This window comes from Rousettus aegyptiacus, unplaced genomic scaffold (genome assembly GCF_014176215.1).
Source record: "Rousettus aegyptiacus isolate mRouAeg1 unplaced genomic scaffold, mRouAeg1.p scaffold_m13_p_2, whole genome shotgun sequence".
In the NCBI taxonomy this organism is placed as follows: Eukaryota; Metazoa; Chordata; class Mammalia; order Chiroptera; family Pteropodidae; genus Rousettus; species Rousettus aegyptiacus.
In genome coordinates, this window is record NW_023416295.1 from 44,517,131 (window position 1) to 44,537,084 (window position 19,954).

Consider the following 19,954-nt stretch of genomic DNA (forward strand, 5'->3'; position numbering starts at 1 on the left):
GTTGAGTAGTTTTGGCATTTGGTCTGAAGCTGGGGTGACTAACCTGAATTTCTGGTAAGGGGGGAAATTTATATAATAATCTCTATAATACATGTTATTGGATGTTGTGAAAATATGTACCTTCTCCCCTTCCCCAGGAGAAGTTCAATGTATTCACAGATGGGAGTTTTAGGAAAGACTCTTAGCAACTTTCCAACTTGCCTAAAGATAGCGGCTCTTTTCAGCTGCTACATCCAAAGACTGTTCTCCACGTTAGGGGGAAAAAAAGAAGGGTAGTTAGAGTCCAAAAGGTTAAGGGTTTAGAGGTCAGTCCTCCCGGCTGAAATACAGCTAATCGAATAGAAAATTTGTCCTCTGGATGAACCTGATTCTGTAAATTAGCCGAACTTCAGTAAAATACCTTTTCAGCTTCTCAACGTGAGGGCGTCAGAAAAGAGACATCTTGACTATGTATGAACTCTGTGCTTTTTGTCATAGAAACAATGATGTGAATAATGCAGGAATATCCATCTTTAATATCCCGACGTGCCGATATTCAAGTATTGCCATGTGCAAGTCTGAGAGCCAGGCTCACCCCAAGGAGGAACAAAGAGCTATCCCCAGGGTCTAATACAAAAGACCAAGGCTTGGAAGATACTTTAGAGAAGTGGAATTTCAGCCTTGCGACTCCAGTGAATACCTGCCCTCAGCTCTCAGGAGACACTGAACCAAAGAACGTGCCTGCAGAGAAAGTCTTTTTTTCTACTTCACTTAAATGTATTTTTTCAAATTACCACTGAAACCTTCTAGCATGTTCTGAAGCACTGAAAAAAAAAATACACAACATAACCCCAATTCTGAGTCTCCCTTTCAAGCTCATCCTTTCTTCTTCCCCTCTTTTGTCACTTTTCCATAACTACAACCAGGGGTTTCTTTTGGGAGCCTGAGCCTTTGGGGTTTATACTTCCAATGCCTTGTTGCATTTGGGTATATGAACTCTGGTCATTACCTTTGATTCTTTCTCCCTTATCCCTAAGGGTCAGAATTTTTAAAAAATGAGCTTTGAACCCTTCTCAGGCAAAGCATAAGAAAATAACTAAAGAACATCTCTCCTGTTGTTTAAACCATTATTCTCAAGGCAAGGAAAAAAGGCATGAAAACTTTTATACGTTTACAATTTCTGCTTCTAATTAATAGGTTGAGAAAAACTTCCTTAGATTTGTTTAAAATAAAAACTTCAGGGGAAAACCCCTAAAACCAACTTTTATAGACTTCTAAATTCAATTAGTTTTTTTTTCTTTTTTAAAGCAAGACTTCCTCACCTTCCCACTTTCTCCCCACTGCACATCCCCTCTTCCAATATAGGCCATACACCAATTCCTATAAAATATTGCTATATGGTATATTTGGGCCCTTGGAATCCAGTAGAAACAGAAAATTCAGTCATTATCTAATGACCCAGAACATAGAGGTTTTGTTTTCTTTCCCCAGAAGGAAAATGTTGAACCATTTGTTTCTTTCTTTTTTCCCTTTCCTTTAATCACCCAGAACTGGTTGTAAGCACAGCACTGAAAAAAGCACACATGAAAATATATTTTCAAGAACTAAACTCTGAGTAGACCCTTTGCTTCCCCCCTAGAGGGGTTAAGGGCCCCCTACACACATTTCCGGGGAGTGGGGAGGGGGTGGAGTTCAAAATGCCCGTGAAAGTCAGATGTCCACACATCTCAGATTCTACTCCCTGAAACTCAGCCCCTTTCACTATCTTAAAGTTTTGGACATTAAGACGTCAGTTATTTCTTTATCCCATTCCCCAACATATAAATATTTAAGCAAATATAATCTAAACATAAAATAACCCATTTCCACTTCCTTCTTAGACTCATTTCTTTGGGCATGAGGCCACTGGGAGCCAAATATATATTTCACACTAGAAATGATATAGACAACCTAGAAAGTTCAGAAATCCTGGCCCAGCTCTCCTGCTTCCATGAAAGCACCTAGCACAGGGGTGGCCAACTTTTTGCCTCAATTCCCCCAAATTATTAAACCACAAAGATCCCTGGAGGGGTGGGTGGGGGAGGATGTTCAAATTCACATTGGGATAAAGCATTCAACCTTCATTTGCAAATTCAAAATCCAACAGCAGAGATTTTCATGAGTTTAATGACTTGCCAAGGTTTTATGTTTCAGCAGCTCCTGCCATATGATAATATACTTAGAGAGAGAATCCCGCCCCCCTCCCACCCCCCATCCCCGCTCCAGGGAGGGGGCTGCCCTCGGTCAGGATGCTAACCTAGTCCGCGGGCGGCCTGCATGTCCCAGGTCCACCCCACAGTACCTTAGAGCCCAGCAAGGTGACAGCAGGCACGGCCTGCCCCCGCAGCTTCGGCTCAGCCAGGAGCGCAGGGAGGGATGGGCCCAGAGTCCCCACTTCTATAAGGTCGTCAGGTCCGTGTGGTGGTCCTTGGTTAGAGGCTGCAAATGTTGGCCTGGGGCAGCAGAGGAGGAGCAGGAGGATGACGACGAGGATGAAGAGGACCTGCCTTTGGTGTTGGGCAGCTTGTGGTCTTTTTTCCACTTCATCCTCCGGTTCTGGAACCAGATCTTGATCTGGCGCTCAGACAGACACAGAGTATGAGCGATTTCAATCCGACGGCGCCGTGTCAGATACCTATTAAAATGAAATTCCTTTTCTAGTTCTAGTACTTGCTGCCGAGTGTAGGCCGTTCGGGACCGCTTGGGCTCCCCACCGGTGTAGTTGGGGTTCACTGGGAGACAAAAAAGACAGCATAGTTAGGTCAGCGCCAGGCCACTAGTTAGGCCCCTAGCCACAGCGCACTCACTTCCTGGCTCGCATAGAGGCCCAGGACCCTCCCCGAGCCCCCAGCCCGCTCTCCCTCCCGCCCATGCCGTCTCCCCATGGCACACGCTCACTCCTAACCCACCCACTGCCCCACACTCACAAGTGGGGATTCCCATCTATGTCCCCATCTCCCCAGCCTACCGCAGGCTCCAGAATTTCAAGCATTTTTGAAAAGCCCCACTACTCCATGGTATTCCCTGCGCTCTGAAAATGGAGTCCTCCCCCACCCCACTCCCATCTCCACCCCCTTTTTCACCCACAGCCAAGCAGCCTGCCACATGGTCCTGGCCTACTCCTTCAGCTATAAAAATTTATGGAGAGTAATTCTTGGGCCCACTGAAGCCCCACATGCCCCCACCCACTTGCACCCTATTTTAGGGGCCCAGGTCGTTGGGCCTGCGCCTTACCCGAATTCACGTGCACCTTCTTCATCCATGGGTAGACCACAGCCGGCTGCTTGAGTGCTGTTCCGGGGGACGGCTGCTTGGGGCCGCCCGGATGGCTGCAGGCCCGGGCACTGGACAGGGGTGCGGGCGGGGGCGCCGGGCACGGCTCTCCTGGGGCACCGTAGTGGCCGCTGGGTTCTTGCCCGTGACCCCGAGTGGGCAGAGCCGAGCCTGGCCCAGGGCCGCCGCCTCCGAAGGTCTGCTCACCGAAGTCTGGCCGTGGGTAGAGCCCCGGGGGCTGGAAGTCGGCACCCTGTGCGCTGCCGCTGTAGTAGTCTGCGCCCTGCTCGCCTAGGTAGCCACCCTGCAAATATTCCTCACACGGAGGGAACTTGGGGTCCACATACTTGGAGTTCACCATATACGAACTCATGGCCATTAATTTCAGAGGGTAGAAAATACTAATTTTTCTCGTGTTGTCTTTTTTTCTCCTTCCATAGGGCCCTCCTACTTGCTGTCAACTGAATAAAGTTGGTGGCCATGTGACCACACCAGCCAATAGGGAGGGAGCGAGTTTATCACCGGGTTGGTGAGCATCTCATAATTTTCACAAATTTAACTAAATAACATACATGTAATCAAGTGACTCGCTGTGGCACATTTGAGGGCACCCACCAGATGTTAATGTAGTTCTAATCCCCAGCACCCTCATTCCCTGAAGGTAGTCCCAGTTTTTGTCTGCCACTGACTTTGCTAATCTCCAGTGCCCTCTCCACTCACCCTACCTGAAAGCAGCCCCCAAAGTGGGTATAATTCAAGGGCTAATGAATCCCCATATCTGTTGGGGTGTACACACCAAAAGGCAGGTGGCAAGGCAGCTTCTGAGTTGAGCAGAATATCCCAGGCAGGCAGGGCTCCCACCAGCCCAGCCCGCGGGAACAGGGACTGCCATACAAAGGCTGAGTCCCGGCTTTGTCTTCTCAGGGTCACCCAAAAGTTAGTACAATCTGGCTGGCCTGAATTAATTTAGGCAATGAGTAACCACTACCGAGCTTTCTGCAAGTACCCAAGCCGGGTGTTTCTAGCCAAAGCCGGGCCTTGAAGGTATGGCAAAAAGCCCTGCTGCCCCAGCCTGTGCAGCTAAGGGGTGGGCAAGGAAGGTAATAAGGGCACCTCCACCTCACCCAAATGAGCCCCAAAGGTTCCTGCACTCCTTCTCAGCTCGCCTTCTTCCTACATGGCAGTCAATGGCCAGTGAACTTTCTCAATGGGTATCCCCTGACCTTATGCTACTAGAGGGCAGGGCAGAGCTGGGGCTACTTGGTCTCCCGCCTTACTCACCAGTCCCCCAAAACCTAGCCCTTTCCTGCAACTTGAATTTGTGCAACCAATTAGGGTTTTACACAAGAGCCTCTGTTTAAAAGTGAAGAGCTCCTCCAGGAAAAGGGTGTTCTGTGTCATGAGGCTTAGTTGATCCTCCTGGAGTCCAAGATAATAAAGCAAAACGAGGCGACTGACCCGCCCCAGCTGCTTCTGGCCTCTCCTTCCGACTCAGGCTATTTCGAAGAAACGTGAAGTTTTTGCATCGACCATATATTCCCCTAGAATCGAATCTGTGACTATGTGGATACCACACAAATTCGGTTCTACAGGGTATATATAGACAACGTTACTACCTCCTGCTTCCACCCAAATCGGGTACCCAGACGGCTGCCAGCCCTGGCCTCATTCTCGGAGCTGCCACCAGCTCAACAAAGCCACCCGCATTTTCAGAGACGTTTCAGGTAACCTGAAGGGCTTGGTGGCAATTTGCAGCAACGAATTCCCCATCCTTGTACCAGGGCCAGGGTTATCCAGCAGCCAAGAAGCCAGGACAGTCTTCTTAAAAAAGAAAAAAGAGATGAGAAGAAAAAATAATCCATCCCAGATATATCATTTTTATTACCCCTTCTCTGAATCCAAATACCCCCACCCCATCAAATGGTATTTTCCAGAAAGGAGCAAATGCCCTCAGTGGCAGAAGAAAAAGGCAAGAGAGGAATATCTTCAGTCCATTATTTTTTCCCACTGCCAGGGCAAGTCAGGTTGGCTGACAAAGCTAGTTCTCTAAGAAGTCCGAGCATTTACCTTCCTGGGCTCTGAGCTCGGCTGGCCTCTTCGTCCCGCTGCTGCTGCTGCTGCTACTGCTGCTGCTGCTGCTGCTGCGACAGACCCCTGAGGCAGAAGCAGGCGCTGCTTGCAGGCATCGAGCCGCCCTGGTCTGAGGCTGGCGCACTAATGGTGAAGGGCAGGGCGAAGGGTCATTCGAAATCATTTACAAACATATCACAAAGTTTCATTATTTTTGCTTTGCCGACAGCAGCACACAAGAGTACAAAAGTTCACGAATTGCACCCGCCCCAGAGCCTGCATGCTGTCTAAAGCTCATCCCCTCGCTTCAAGGCACGAAGAGCACAGACACACTCAGGGCCTGGATGGATTTCGGGGGCAGAGAGATGCCAGGGCTCAAGTGGGCCATTTGAATACCTGACCATAGGCCAGAGGTATTAAACATTTTTTTGATTGTTTTGATTTTCCCCCTCATGATTCAAATTTAGTTTTAACCCTCAGACTGAATTTGGTGGGATGGAGCAAGGAGACGTCTCCGCTCCTAAGCCTGGCAAAATTGGTTGCATGCTTCCACTTTGCACTTTGCACACTCAACGCCCCCCCCCCCCGCCCCCATCCTTTGGTTCCAGTGCTTTGGCAATTTTGTAGGGATTTCCTGGGCACTAATTCTAACAAGAGCTCTGAGGCTGCCCCACACCCAATTCCCTTGTCCCAGGAAAGTTCCCTCCAACTTCCCCTAATGCCAAGTGCTCCCACACTCCTGCCTTCCTGGGGACTCTGGGCCTAGGCTTAATCCAGACAAATTGGGGGAGCCTGCTGGGCAAGGTGGGGATCTGGTGAGTGTATACATTTTCATATTTGTTAGACACTGTGACCTGCATTTCACCTTATTGCTCGACTTGTTCAGACAGGTCAAAGCCAACGAGTTATTGATGAACGAAAGCGTTAAATATTCACCTCCCGCACAACTGCTCATACAAATGCTTTTGATCTCTTTTTTGTGCTGTGTTCAGCCACAGGGTGCTGAATGCGGGTTTCCAAATGAGGAGCCTCAGCAGAGATAAGCACCCAAGAGCCAGGGCTGCAGAAAGAAGGGGGCAAGACAGGAAGGTCCTGGGGACACCAGATTTTCCAGCCTGGAATCCAGAGTGGGTTTCACTTGAGCCAGCCTCATTTGTAGAGGAAACTATGCACTGGCGAAATATCCACTTCTGGAGTTGAGCGCAGCGCCCAGTAAGATAGGCTGTCCAGCCTGGAGGGCAAGAAAACCTGGCCCAGAGCCAAGTTCTAGCTTCACTGACTATGGAGGGAAGATGTATCACCAGAGAGGGAGAATCCCTGATTCCCACCGCCCTCGAATATTCCATCCCCCATTAAAATAAAACCGTCTCCGTTTTGCAGCGAGGGTGGGGGCCACTGTTTTTTTCCAGGATTCTCCCTCCATTACTGTCATCCTAATGAGATAGTCTTTCCCTAAACTTCATGGGTCTCCTCAGAAATGTACCTGTCCTCCGCAGCACATGCACTCAGAAAGATCCAACTTTCAAGCCCAGGAACCCAAGAATCTATGCCTCCATCTCATCCCTTCCAATCCCCTCCCAATATCCGCCTGCAACACCAGTGGCTCTGGTATGGAAATTCTCGAATTGCAGTTACAGCGAAGCAGAGATGAACGAGAAGGGCTGTATCTCTCCCTCCTCGCTCAGTCCGCGTCCCCAACCCAAAGCCCAAACCGCTGAGGCTGGGGCCGGGGGAGGAGCTAGGAGGGAATTCCACCTAAAGCTCAGAATTCTCTGCCCTTCCCGGAAGCGGGCCCACTCAACACACCCGCCATTCGGAGTTAAGTGTTTTTTTGTTTGTTTGTTTTTGTCTCTTTTTCTTTCTTCCTTTTATTAAAAACAAAACAAGAGAAGGTTGGGCCAGGCTGGGTCGGGTTTAAGCTGGGTTGGCCTGCGGATAGAGATCGCGTTGCCTTGGTGTTTGGCAGGTCGGTTCTAACACAAGGCGATACTCGCCGCAACTTAATAGGGCGGGCTGCTAATTAGCTGCAAGCTCTTAAGAGAAGCATACTCCGCGGCAGAGCTGCACCTGTGCGACCAGAGTACACCTGGGAAGGTCGGAAAGATCCAGGGAGGCCCAAGAAGACAAGAACGAGAGCCCGCAGCACATTTCCTTAGTTAGGTGATTGTGAACTAGGCCCCAAAAATCTTTCCAGGAGCTCAACTTAGAGCCTCCACCTCCAAAGCGAGCTCCCCTCCCATTGCCAGGCCAGGGGAGGCAGGGCGGTTCTTCCACCCTCCCACTCCCCTAGCGCGGCCCTAGCCCACCACCTCTCCTGCTATCAATATCGCTCTTCGCGATTCGGAAGAAACGGGAAGGTACTTACAGAGGCGATATCTCATGGTCCTGACCTGTTGCAATAAAAACGGGGTCACTTAAATTCCACAGGATAATAAAGCAGAGAGAGATGATACACAGAAAAATGACAAGGCCCAGGCACCCCACCAATACCCAGACCTCTCTGCTTCGGGTGCCCGCCCCCAGGAACTGCGCCAAATTCTCCGCGGAGCTGGAGATCATAGTCCTCCAGAGCAGACTCACGGAGTAGGGGAGTAAGTCCCCCAACACCTTCTCCACTCCACGCACCCTTGGGCGATACCTTACTGGATGCTTGGCCCGACTCAGCCAGCTTGTAACAGGGTTTCCCCAGTGGGAAAACGGGAAGCGAGGAGAAAATGGGCCTTTGTGTATTTGCTTCTGCAGAATCGGCTGGGTGGGCGCAGGTCCACTGGGGAGGGGACAGCCTCTGCATCTTCCCCAGCCCCAGCTTCCCGTCTGTCTTGCGTTGCGAGCAATTCAGGTCCCCTTTCCAGTTTCAGAATGGTTTCGAATTCCCCACCCCCCAACTAGTGCCCCTCAAATCTGTCTTCTCCTTCCCAAAGAAGGGCCAGGCTTGGCTGGGACTTGCCTTTCCACTTCTGCTCCAATTCAGAACAAAGAGCAATTCCAAGAGAAATGAAGACCCAAATGATAACCTAGGAGGAAAATCGATGGGTTTAAAGGTAAATGGCAACGCTTTAGATTGTTATCCAGCGCTATGGATATGACATCATTTTGTCAGCATTGTGCTGGAGAAACCCACAAAGCAATCTTACAAAGCAGAGGTCATCACACAGGCTGGTGTCCAGCTTTAAGTTTTCACTCTTCTAGTTTTATTCTAGGATGGCAGTCCTCTGAGAAATCTCAGAGGCAAAACTATCTCCGTCCTCACTCTTTCCCTCTCTCTACACTTGGATTGCCCAGTCTTATTCCACTTCTGAAATAGATGGTCCATATGGAGAGAAGAGAGACAGTGAGTCCCTCTTGTGAAGTGGGAGTCTTCAATTCCTAACTTTCTGTCCAGAGGGAGGGGAGAAAACCGGGATTCCCCTTCTATTTGTTAATTTAGGGTTAGGCTAAAATTAGAATTAACTTCAATGACACTTCTCCCCACCCCAGGCGGAAAATAGAGGCAGAGAAATCTCCCACCCCTGGAACTGTCCTGGAAAAAATAAGTGACTTACTGGGTTTCTTTCCTAGTGGGCAGGGGAGCGGGGAGTAGTACTGCCTCCTGAGCCGGGTGCTAGCTGGAGCCTCTCACTTTCCTATCGCTGCTCCAGGAACCAAGCATCTGCACTTGTATGCTCTTAACCTAATTTATGGTGGGAATTATATTTTGGCTTGTCAACTCTCAAGCCATAAAACAAAGTTTATTGGAATCACGTGCCTGTAAATAGCCACTCAGGTCTCATCTCTGCAGAACCATAAATAACCTTTGGCTTTAAACTTTTATTCACTAAATAAAGGTTCACTGCAACTGTTCCTTCACATTTAAATAGTTCCAAATATCCAGGATGCAAGGGGGGGTGGTTCATATTCATATCAATACCCTGGGCTTTTCAAATAACATCTTTTCAGAGAGTCTGTTTAAGTTGGGAGATAGTGCTATTTGGAAAAGGCTGGTTGGTGGGCATGTCTTATGATTCTTTGGCTGCATTCACTGTGAGTACCATCAACTCCTTTATTTCAATCATTTCCTAGCTCTAGATGTGGTAAATAAAGAGGAAAATCAAAGGCCACTTTTTACTGCTTATGCCAGAAGTTGAGATTTTGTTCAAGCTTCAATAGAAAAAGGGTTAGAGAGAGGCTGGGTGGGCTTGAAGGTGGGGGTGGCAGTTAGAGTTAACACTTGGCTCTGTATTGTTGTGGATGAGCTCAGCAAAGTTGAAGGTAGCAACATGCCTGAAGGTTTCTATAATTTGCTTGGATCTGAAAGGAAAGCCTTTGCAAGTGACCAAACTGCTTAAAACAGCAAGACTTGGGGTTTGGTAAAGTGAGAAAGTGGAGAATTGCCCATTGGAATCTTTGGCAACTGCAGCTCTAAAGAAGGTTATAAAACAATAAAACAGCCTTGGTGTGAAGGGGAGAGGGTGTGAGGAAGCAAATGAAGCTCTCAAGGAACCCAAGCCCAGGAAGTCAGATGTCCCCACTCCCACAGTGGCCCAACCACAGGACTTGGGGCTCACAGTCTCATAGGGGTCCAAACCTGGGTGGGTCCTATTCTCCACCTCCCAAACCACTACACCCACCAGAGGGAAAGCCTAAGAGTGCAGGAAAGAAGAGGGGAGCATGCTTGCATGCTGAGAAAGCCAAGAAAAGGAGCTTGGGCCTGATCACTGCTCTACTGGAGTGTGGCATTCTATGCTTGTGGGAGGTGGCGCGGGAAGATACTCTCAACTCCCACCAACAGGAGTAAATACAAAAAGAACTGACCCCCAGCATCCTTCCACAGCCTGACAGAGTTGCCACCAAACAATGTGAAACGTGTGTTTTTTACAAATCTGATGAAAAGAATGGATGTTCTGTGTAGATTTATAGAGCACACACATATATAATTTCTAAATCCAATTCAGTTGCAAAAGTTCTCATTAGCAAGTCCCATCAAGCCCAAGAAAGAGATCTCTCTCTATAAAGATCTCTTTGCATTCTAATTTCCACCCATTTTAGGTGCATTTCTAAACCAAATTCCTGATTTGATTTTCATTAGCTAGAAAGCAGAGGCTAATAGTCTGGATCGTATGGCATTCATTTCTCTCCCCTCCCCAAATAACGACTTAGGGGATCTTTTTCTTTTACAATTGGTAGCATTTGTTTTTAAAATATGAGTAAAGATCAACCCTTTCAAAAATGATTTCTGATTCTGTTAGTACTAGGTGAGCAGCTTCAAAATTAGTCCCTGTTAAACCACTGTAAAAAAGTAATCAAAGTTTGAGTGGGTGGGCAAAGCTTTATTTTTTTTAAGTTAATAAAACAATTAGTCAAAGGATATATGACTTTCTAAGCAATTGTGATGAGCTTTTTATGGAAGTGGGGTAGGGTAAAGAGAAGGAAGTGGTATTTGAAATCATGCCTGGTGCCTAGCTAGTCCCGGGTTAGTAAAAAAAACAAAAATTTTTGAATTAATGGTGATAAAGGATGGTGACCAGGACTTGTTCGCAGTCTTCACTGCAACTTACATTAAGATGATAAACAAAATTCAACAACCTACTCTGTATATTTCGATAACAGGAAAGTAACTAGCTGTGCATTGGGAAAGGGCGGGGAAAAAAGGGGGCCATTGAAGCAGACATCTTCAATTACTTCCTAATATTAGGACAGCCAGGCAACGTGATAAAGGAGAGCATCCATCTTCCTACAATCTTCCTTTGCCACCCAGCCCTCAGTGTCCTAAGCTGCTGTAGATCAGTGAGAGAGCAGCAGAGATGGAGAAGAGCAAACCTGGTCTAGTAAGAAGGTTGAGGACGAGGGGGAACAGCAGACTAGCTTGGGCTAATTTGTTGGGGTTTCTCAAGGACTTTCAATGATATTGGTAGTGGTAATGAAAGAGGAGGTAGGGGAAGAGAGGTTAAATGAAGCCTTTATAAAAACCCATAAAGAATGGAATGAGTTTCTGGTGAGACTCTAGGCACTGTCCCTCATTTGGCTAGAAAGAACCAGTCATGGGAACTCCTACCCAGAGAGCTCCCATTAGGTAAAGTGTCTGTAGGGCTCCTCCAAACTCAAAAGCCAGAGCAGCTCCCAAGAAGGAGAAGAGTGTGAAGGGGCCTCAGGAGGCATAAACTGCACTCCATATGTAAAGCGGTCTGCCCTTTGCCTACCCAAAGGGCCCCTGCTATGTGGCCCCAGGAAAGAATATTCTGATCCTGACTTTGAAGAGGTTTCTTGCCCAAAAGTGGTGTTAAGCTCTCCCCTTAAACTAAATGTCTGTACAGTGAGGATAGGTGTGAATGGGGCTTTGGATGAACTCCCTAAGCCACAGACAGATGGATGAAGGAGACTGCCAGGCCTGGCACTTAGGGACACAGGCTGGGGGTAGAGTCAGAGAAGGATTGATCAGGGAGTCCCAAGTAGGAGACAAAGTTGATTCCACATTCCTGGGACTCTCCAGTATCAGTGAAAGAAGAACACTTCTCCTGCCACCCCCTCTTTACCCCCTACAATGGAGTCCACTTATTGGAGCTCTGGCTTGGGAAGAAAAGTAATTACAGAAGAAAACTTCAGTAGTGAGAGATGAGACCCAAAAGAATGGGCCCTGGGGCAGAATCTCTGATAGTGGGGCCAGGGGCTAGAAAAGGCTCCAGTGGTCCTAAGAAGGGCAGGGGTGGCCATCTAAATCTTTTGAAAACCAAGAATGGAAGTTTTATGGCACAGGAGTTGGGGGTCAATGGCGGGCTACAGTGCTGCCCTATGCCATGAGCCAAACTCCACCTGACATAGTTGATAGTGGAAGATACTGTCCTATGAGAGAAAATCTGACCCAGGTGGACTCCTGATTAAGTCAAGAGAGGCAGCTTAGCCAAGGGCTGCAGAAGTCCTCTTAGGAAAAGACCATAGGCAGAAGTCATGGAAGTCAGAGGTAAGGGGGTGGAACCCAGTTGTAGTGGGTGTGTGCATGTGTGTGGGTTATATAGCCTGAGGTAGTATTTACATAACTCTTTTTAAAAGATAAAAGGAATCTCAAAAAATTGGAAGGGCTGATGGAGATTTTGGGGATAAGACCTTTCTAAGACATACCCTGGCATCACTATGGCCCAAGTTGGGAGCTATGGTTCAGACATGGCCCTGGAACCTAGATCTTGGAACAAGAGCAGATTAAGGGTGAGTGGGGCACTCCTGATCTCCCCTGCTGTTGCCCACTGGTCTTTTGCTTTTCCAGTCTACTGCCAGTTTCAAGAAACTTAAAAGAGACCATTTGTCCTGAGGCTGTAAAAGAGAGTACTTGCCCTGGTAGGTGTTACTAATAGGTGGTAATGAAGATGACTCTAGGAGATGGACAGTAGGATCTGTTCTCTGGAAAGGCCTGAAGCCCTATGTGAGAGTCACAGATGTGCCTGTGGGTGTGAGGCCTCTCCTACCTGACATCTGCTCACTGAGGAGCTAGGGACACTTTTCTCCTGGGTGTGGCCCTAAAGTGTACCTGTAGACAAGTGCTATACACCGAGACCCAAGGGAGCAGGGCCTATGAGGCCCAATAAAGAACTATGTTCTCCTGGGTCTGCCACTTCCTGTGTGACCAAGCCTAAGCCTGTCTTCTCTGTAGAATTCAAGGGCTGGATGAGTGAACCTGGTCTCTTCCAGCTCTAAAAGTCTAGGCATGATTGCTGAGCAGAAAAGGAATGCCAATGATAAGAAACACATATGGAATGCTTATTATGTGCTAAAACACTGTTATATGTACTTAACCAGTGAGTTAATGTATGTAAAGCAGAAAAGTGGTTGGCACACAGTAGTGCTATGTAAGTAAAAATCCTCGCAACACTTTAAGGTAATCTTATTATACCTACTTTTCAAATGAGGAACCGGCCCATAGTTTTCCCTACTTAAGATCACACAGTAGGTAAGTGGTAAAAATTTGAACCGAGGCAATCTAAATCGACTCACCTCTTCGGAATCTCCAAGTTAGTAAGGGATCAATGTCCCTTTCCCGAAATGGGAACAATTACTTAATCTATGGGATAGTGACATTAGAAAACCCTATTTGGGAGGGAGCCCCAGGAACTATGGAGAGTCCTGAATAGTGGAGGGAACTTGGCCCCTGGAGACAGAAGAACCATAAAAGAAGCAGGAGAGACCCTTGGCCAGTAGTTACAAACATAAGAGTGCATACTAATTGCCCCTCGGGGACAATATAAAATGCAGGTCCAGGATATTATCATTTAGTAAGAAATCTGGCTGGAGACCCAGGAACCTGCAATATTTGAATACAGGCTTTATTAAGAATCATTGTCCTAAAGTAGGGAAAAGAGGGAGGCAAAAGACTTGTGTTGCCAGGAGACAATGGAGGATCAACAGGGTTGGGTCAGAGCCAGTTGCTAAAGTTGGGTGCACCACTGGCGCAAGAAACACCATGAGCCCATCAAAGGCCTGAAATGAGCGCAATGGTAAAAGAAGGGTGTATAGTTGGTGTGGAAGAGTAGAGCTGGGCATCTGCGGAATTCTCAAGCCAAAAAGTCAACAGGATTCACCTTGGCTCACAGGGAGCCCCGAGGGAATCCTGGGACCCAAGCTTTGCTCTAAGTGATCCAGAGCGAGGCCCGTCAGCCTTCGGAGGAAGATCAGAATGCTGTGCTTTTAAAGGCTGCCCATTCAGGGTACCAGGGGTCTCGGGAAGGGAAAGAAGCAAGACCAGCAGCCCAGCACGAGGGGGCTCGTTGGGACCACCGCGGATTGGGCACAGCTTGCCCTACCATGGCACTCTAGTTTCCTGCTCTTAGGAGCCCAGCGTGCAAAAATCGCGCCCCCTCTGGGAAGGCGGAGGAAGTGGGACCGCCTGCCACCTCAGAACCTGCCTCAGACTCCTGGGCCTGGGGCCTGTCTCTGCTACGGGTCCCGGGATGCGGCCCCTGGGGTGGGCGCAGGGTCGCCGACCGCCTCCCAGGCGGAAAGCACTTCAACAGCGGAGGTGGAGGGAGGGGAGACTGAGAGGCAGGGTCACATGGTCTCCCCTTTGCCTCTCCCCGCCCCCGCTCCGCTCCGCTCGCGCCCGGGGCAACTCTCGCGCTGCCGCAACCGCGAGACGCTTGTCCTACAGCGCCTCCTCCTGGACAAGGCGCCAGACAGCTAACCAGGGAGCCTACGCCAGGCCCGGAAACGCGAGGCCCAGGCTTCTTCTCTGGGGCGGAGGGGTCCCCGCACTAGAGGCTGTAAGCTCTTCCTGCGGTGTACCCCCCGGCGGCCAGGAGTCGAGAAGGCCCTGAGGCCGTCTCCCACTGCACTCCTTCCAGCACAAATAACAGGCCCGCAGCCCAGGAGCGTGCATCCCCCATTAATTAAGCGAGCCCAAGCGGAAAATCCCTCCAGTTTGTCCGTTCATTTATTTATTTATTTGACCGCTCTCCGCTGAGCCGCTGGCCCCCGCAGAGCCCTTGAACGTGCTGCGCTGGCGTAACAAGATCCGGGAATGATCCCGCTGAAGGATTGGCCTGAAATTTGGCGGTTTGAACAGGCGCCAAAAGGAAAGGCCTTTTCCCAAAGCAAAAGCACCAGGCTGAAAAAAATCTATACACGTCCCTTGAGAATCTCTGTCTCTGTCTCTGTCTCTCTCACACGCACAATTTTAAAATCTTTTTTAAGGTGTTAAATATATGTGTGTATATTTATTTATTTAACACCCTGAAGGAAGACTTGGTTTCCATTTGGCCACTAGCTCATATTTGCAGACTGTTTCTGAAGTGTGCAGATTTAAATTGGGGTGGGGTGGTGAGTCAAGATGATTGAAAATAACGTAGTCAAGGGCAAGATGTTTAGTTATATTTAGATTGAAGGCTGGAATAAAGGAAAGATGAGTAGTGAATTCTAAGGGAGGGAGGAGTGGAGAGATCAGGTTCTATCTTCCGGCTCTGAGTCCACTTGCCCCCTCCCCCCATCCATGCCTCCGCTAGTTGGATCACCAGGCTGGGCTATTTCACTGCACATGCGCTGGGAGGCTGGAGAGCGTGCGTGCCAGGCACTTTGGGGCTATGCGGGGGTCTTACTGCTTTAGCGCCTACCTGCACAGGAGCTTGGATGCCGTATCTTAGGCAGGCAGGAAACGTACTTTTTTTTTTTTTCAGGGAAACCTGTATTAAAGCGTCAGCCGTGCTTTCTGATTTGCAAGGCATGTTTCAACGAACTCAGCAAAACTACCATGTTGCTAATGAACACTCGTAAGGTTGACATTTGGATGAGCAGTTACACATCTAGTCACGGAATCTCCTGAGTAGTTAATCAAGGCGAAGAAAAACCACCCTACTTTAAAAAAGCACACTTCTCCCTCATTCTGCACAACTATCGAGTCTAAGGGACCAGTTCCTAGAAAGAAGGTATCTGTTCACACCAATTCCGGAGAAGTGGCCCTAAATGGACTTAAATCGGAATTCCGAATTTTCGGGGGCTTCTCAGTTTCCGGTGCCCCTTGGTGCCTTGCCCGGCGGCCGCCCTGCACTGCGGCAAGGCCGTAAATACCTCTAACAGCTGCCTGCCAGCCCAGAGTGAAATACTGTCTTTGTTCCGATTCTCCCTGCTTCTCGAGCCCAGAAAACAGAATTCTGGCGAAATATATTTATTTGGAGGAGCGTCTGACAGGAAAATATGTTTGGTTTTCAGCCCTAGTGCTTGCCCACATTTACAAGTGAGCTTTGCTCTTTTTCTTGGTCCTCGGGGAGAACATAAGCCCGGCTCACAGCCTGACCTGTAGACACCAGGGGCCAGACATGGTGGCATCGGCTCCCTGATCTTCTAAATGGATAGAGGTTCGGGCCAAGGGCTCTGGGAGTTATACGCCCTGGCTTGTGAACTCTTTTGGTTCTAGTATTTTTTATTTCGTTTAATTTTTTTTTATTGAGTTAACGGACAATGGAGGCATTTCCGGCAGTTGCAAAGCATTAACTCGTTTCCTTGTGGACTAAGTGGCCTGAGTTCAAGTGTGATTCACATATTATTTATTCCTTTAGATGCAATCTACCATTTAGTTCCAATAAGCTCTTAATGCTACCACAGGAGCTTACAAAGAGCCCTTCAGTCTCCATATCTATCTGCCCATGACATCACCCTCTGCTGCGTAATGGAACCTGCAGCCCGCCCAGGTTTCCTAGTCACTTGGCCGCACTCAGCCACCGAATCCAGGGAAAAGCGACGGAAGCTCTAAACACCAAGCTTGGCTATCATGGCCTCAGCTCCTCCCCACCCCCACCCTGGGCACAGCCGACCTAGGGGCTCCTTAGACTCTGGAGTTGCCAGGGGGAGGGCCTAAGAGCCCCCGACCAGGGGTCTGCTTTTCAATAGGTAATGCTTTTACCAATATGAAAGAATGATCTCAACAGACATTGTACCATAGTAGAGAATTAGTCACAAAATACAAACATTTAAAAGTCAGTTTCTTATTTGTGAGTGATCATAGTTAGTGATCCATGACAATTCCATAGACATCAACTGGCCACAAATCTTGGCCCTCCATTTTGAAACAAGCATGATTCCATCATTACTAAAAATATCTTTCTAGGAAGATGTCATTTATTGTTTAGAAATGCTTTATGGCCAACACGGTTATGCTGGACTATTTGCGGGAACATTACATTAGATCTCGCAACTGAGTGCTTTCGAGACCATACACCGCCATGCGCAGGGCCATGCCATCCGCAATGCGGCAGATTGTCCAAAGGTTTTAATATTTCACAACGTGTCCATGAGTAAATAGGCAATAGGATTTGAGAACTATATCCTCAAGTACCGTTCAAAATCGGTGGGAGAAAATATCACTTTTTTTTCTGCAAAGGATTTTCTTTTAACTCAGATGTTTCGGTTCAGTAATTTTGAAGTAGAGGGGGAAATGTTACTATATAATATTGATTTGTAGGCAACACACACGCTCACTACAACACGACAGTACATGTAGAGAGCAAAATACCCTTTTCCTACTCTGGCAAATAAAAAACAGACATGATGTTTGAACTTAGACATGCTTCGCATTTCTTAAATGTCTAATTGGTTTTTTCACAAAACCTGCACCAGATTTTCTGATACTATAACCTCCCAAAACATGCATCCATTTTTTGACACAAAATAATCCAAATTTACCTTTCAGATTATTAGATGTGGGAGGGAACTTTCTTAAGCTGTTACGAAAATTAACTAAGAACTAGAGAAACGGTTTAAAATATATATAATTCCATCTCATACACAAGGCCCAATGAACCATAAACCCTAGAAATTAGTATCACCCAACCAAAGCCTGGATTAACAAACCAAGCACATCCTGGGAATACAGAATCCACCCCACCCCCACCCAAGCCCCAACCCTCAAAAAACACCTGTTTGCCTCCCAAGTACCTCTGACCTCAGACAAACCGCAGAACACTGCTGTATACAACAGAGTGCCTTTAGGGACCCCCAGCAAAGCTGAGACGTCCAGGAACCACCTACATACTCTTCCCAGGGTGGGGATTGAGGGGCTCTCGATCCAGGCAGTGGGATCCTGTATGCTGCTATCCACCTCTCAGAATCTCCAGAGGAAGTGGGGCTTTCCGTTGACTTCTGATCTCGGCCTGACCTTACCTGGGACCCCCGGGGACACCACTTAAAGATGGACTGTTTAGGAAGCAGGGGGCGCAGACAGCCACCTCCAGGTTAGGGGAAAGGGTAAGTGGGCGCGGGGTGGGGGCGACTCTTACCCGGAGGCTGCTAAGCTGGAGGCATGGGTCGCCCGGGGCCGCTGCTGTAATCCCTTAGGCGCTGCCGCGCTACGGGCACTCTGAGCGGCAGAGACCCGCTCATGTCGGAGCAGGAGCCACGTGGGAACCGCGCGGCTACGGCACCCGGAGCCGGCTCGCTGCTCCAGGCAGGCGGTGTCGGCGCCAGCGGGGGCCTCGGCGCCTGGGGCTCCTTCCGGGCTCTCCCGCCCGCTGGACTCCCCACCCGCTCCTGAGGCTGCTGCGGCGCGGCGGGAGCGGAGCGGCGGTGGGGCCAAGTTGGGCGCCGGCAGGGAGCTGAAGCCGCCGCGGACCCCGCACTTCCGCAGCCGGCGAGTGTATCCCACCTCTGCAGAGACAAAGATCAGAAAAAGAGGGGGTGAGGCTCTAGGAAGGCAGAATGCGGGGGAAAATTCGCCTGGGAAATCAGGAAAAAGGCCGTGAAGGCGAGCGGCGCCTGCACATGACCAGCCGCAGCCAATGACGACCGCAAATAGGTCATAAAAAGGTCTATTACCAAGTTGTAAATTTTCTTCAAACAAAAAGGAATTTACTGCAATTCCTTGCGGATTTTGCACGTACAGCTCGCAAGCGCCATGTTTTTTCTTCTCTTTCTCTCCTCTCCTGTTCTCTCCCTCTCTCCCTCACTCTCTCCCTTTTTCCCTTCCCCCTTCCTCCCTCCTCTTCTTCCTCTGTGCTGGTCTCATCTGCTCTTTCTGCCTCTTTTGCCTTCATGGTTCCTGACTCTCGCCCGCGCTCGCTCGCTCGCGCTCTCTCCTTTTCTCGGATTTTATTTTTTTCTTTCATTTTTTGTCTTGGCTCTAAACCTCTGCTCAATTTGACGCTGTGTTAGAGGGAAAATTAGTGCGGTGTACTGATGCTTGGATTGGTGATTCTGGCAGTCACTTCCCTCCAAGTCTCCTCTTACCGGGGGCACTCGGCTTCTCCTCCCCTCTCCTGACAAAAAAAGGCCCGCTCTGGAAGGCAGCCAGGCAATTTCGGGGAACTTGCCCCTCTCATCTGGCAAGCCAGCATCAGTAATCTTGCACAGAAAACCTGGGATCTGAAGGCCAAGAAATAGGGTGCTCTCCTCCCTAACCCCTCTCCAATATTAATTGGGGTCCTTCCCATTTGGGGTGATTTCTGTGGCAGGAGAGTCGCCAACCAGCTCAAAGGCTGGAAATGGTTTTAGGTACTTGTCAACTACTCCAAGATAGCAGTTCGAGCTCCCAATACCTGGCCTTTATTTTGGCAGAAACATCCTCCTGGTCAGCCCTGGATTAGAAGAGAAGCAATCTTTCTGGACCCCCTCTGACACCTCTTGCTTTAAGTCTCCCCTAAGTGCAATTATTTCTATGGAATTTAATTCTGATTTCTGCCCTCTTGCCCCCCAAGTGTTTGTTCATCGAAAAGCCTATATTGAATATTGAAGAGGAGAGTCTTCATTTATTCAGGAAAAAGCGACTCCTCAATTTCACCCTTGGGGGAAGAAAAAGTCATTTTTTTTTTTTCAAAGCAGGAGTAACATTCCCTTTGCACTACTGATAGGAGCTGCTCCAGTGAATCTCCACTAAAAGTAAATGTCCTTGGCTGGCCCCAACAGTCCCTACATCATTAATGCATAGGCATGGCCATCTAGGCTTCAGAACCTGCCTAAAAGAGGTAAGTCCTCTCCCCATCCTTTCAAGGACACTGTCTTCAGACTTCTAGTAATACGTTTATAAATATTTGCATTGGGTGTTTATGTGTAAGGTCTCCGCTATTAACATCCTCACACCTAATAAGTACCTAAGTGGATGTGGACTTAAGCAGGAAGTGCACAGTACCCTCTGGAACAGGTCATTTGTATT

The 19,954-nt window shown here is 48.6% G+C and overlaps 2 protein-coding genes across 7 annotated transcripts in view; both read right to left on the reverse strand.

Moving 5' to 3' along the window:
- The window catches only part of HOXD3 (homeobox D3), a 19,236-nt gene extending 16,837 nt beyond the window's left edge, over positions 1-2,399 (reverse strand). The window contains exon 1 of the mRNA XM_016134532.2: positions 2,321-2,399. The gene's annotated coding sequence lies outside the window, so the exon portion shown is untranslated. The remainder of the gene's footprint in view (positions 1-2,320) is intronic.
- Positions 2,127-18,543, reverse strand: HOXD4 (homeobox D4). 6 transcript variants are annotated; one of them, XM_016134608.2, is made up of 4 exons: positions 18,087-18,543; positions 5,359-5,505; positions 3,253-5,112; positions 2,127-2,750 (listed from the first exon to the last, which is right to left on the reverse strand). In XM_016134608.2, the coding sequence occupies exons 3-4, from the start codon at positions 3,668-3,670 to the stop codon at positions 2,416-2,418; spliced, it is 753 nt and encodes a 250-aa protein (XP_015990094.1). In that variant the 5' UTR covers positions 3,671-5,112; positions 5,359-5,505; positions 18,087-18,543; the 3' UTR covers positions 2,127-2,415. The 6 variants fall into 6 exon arrangements, with proteins under 6 accessions (XP_015990094.1, XP_015990076.1, XP_015990089.1 ...); XM_016134590.2 differs by having other exon boundaries at positions 5,359-8,375; XM_016134603.2 differs by lacking the exon at positions 18,087-18,543 and adding an exon at positions 7,727-13,630.
- Positions 18,544-19,954: the final 1,411 nt, after the last annotated feature.

What these genes read in the sequence shown, in the direction of transcription:
- HOXD4 (XM_016134608.2), bottom strand. Translation starts at nt 3,670, where the DNA reads ATGGCCATGAGTTCGTATATGGTGAACTCCAAGTATGTGGACCCCAAG. An exon ending in GAAGGTGCACGTGAATTCGG is followed by an intron (nt 2,751 to 3,252) that starts GTAAGGCGCAGG and finishes TTTGTCTCCCAG; the next exon opens with TGAACCCCAACTACACCGGT.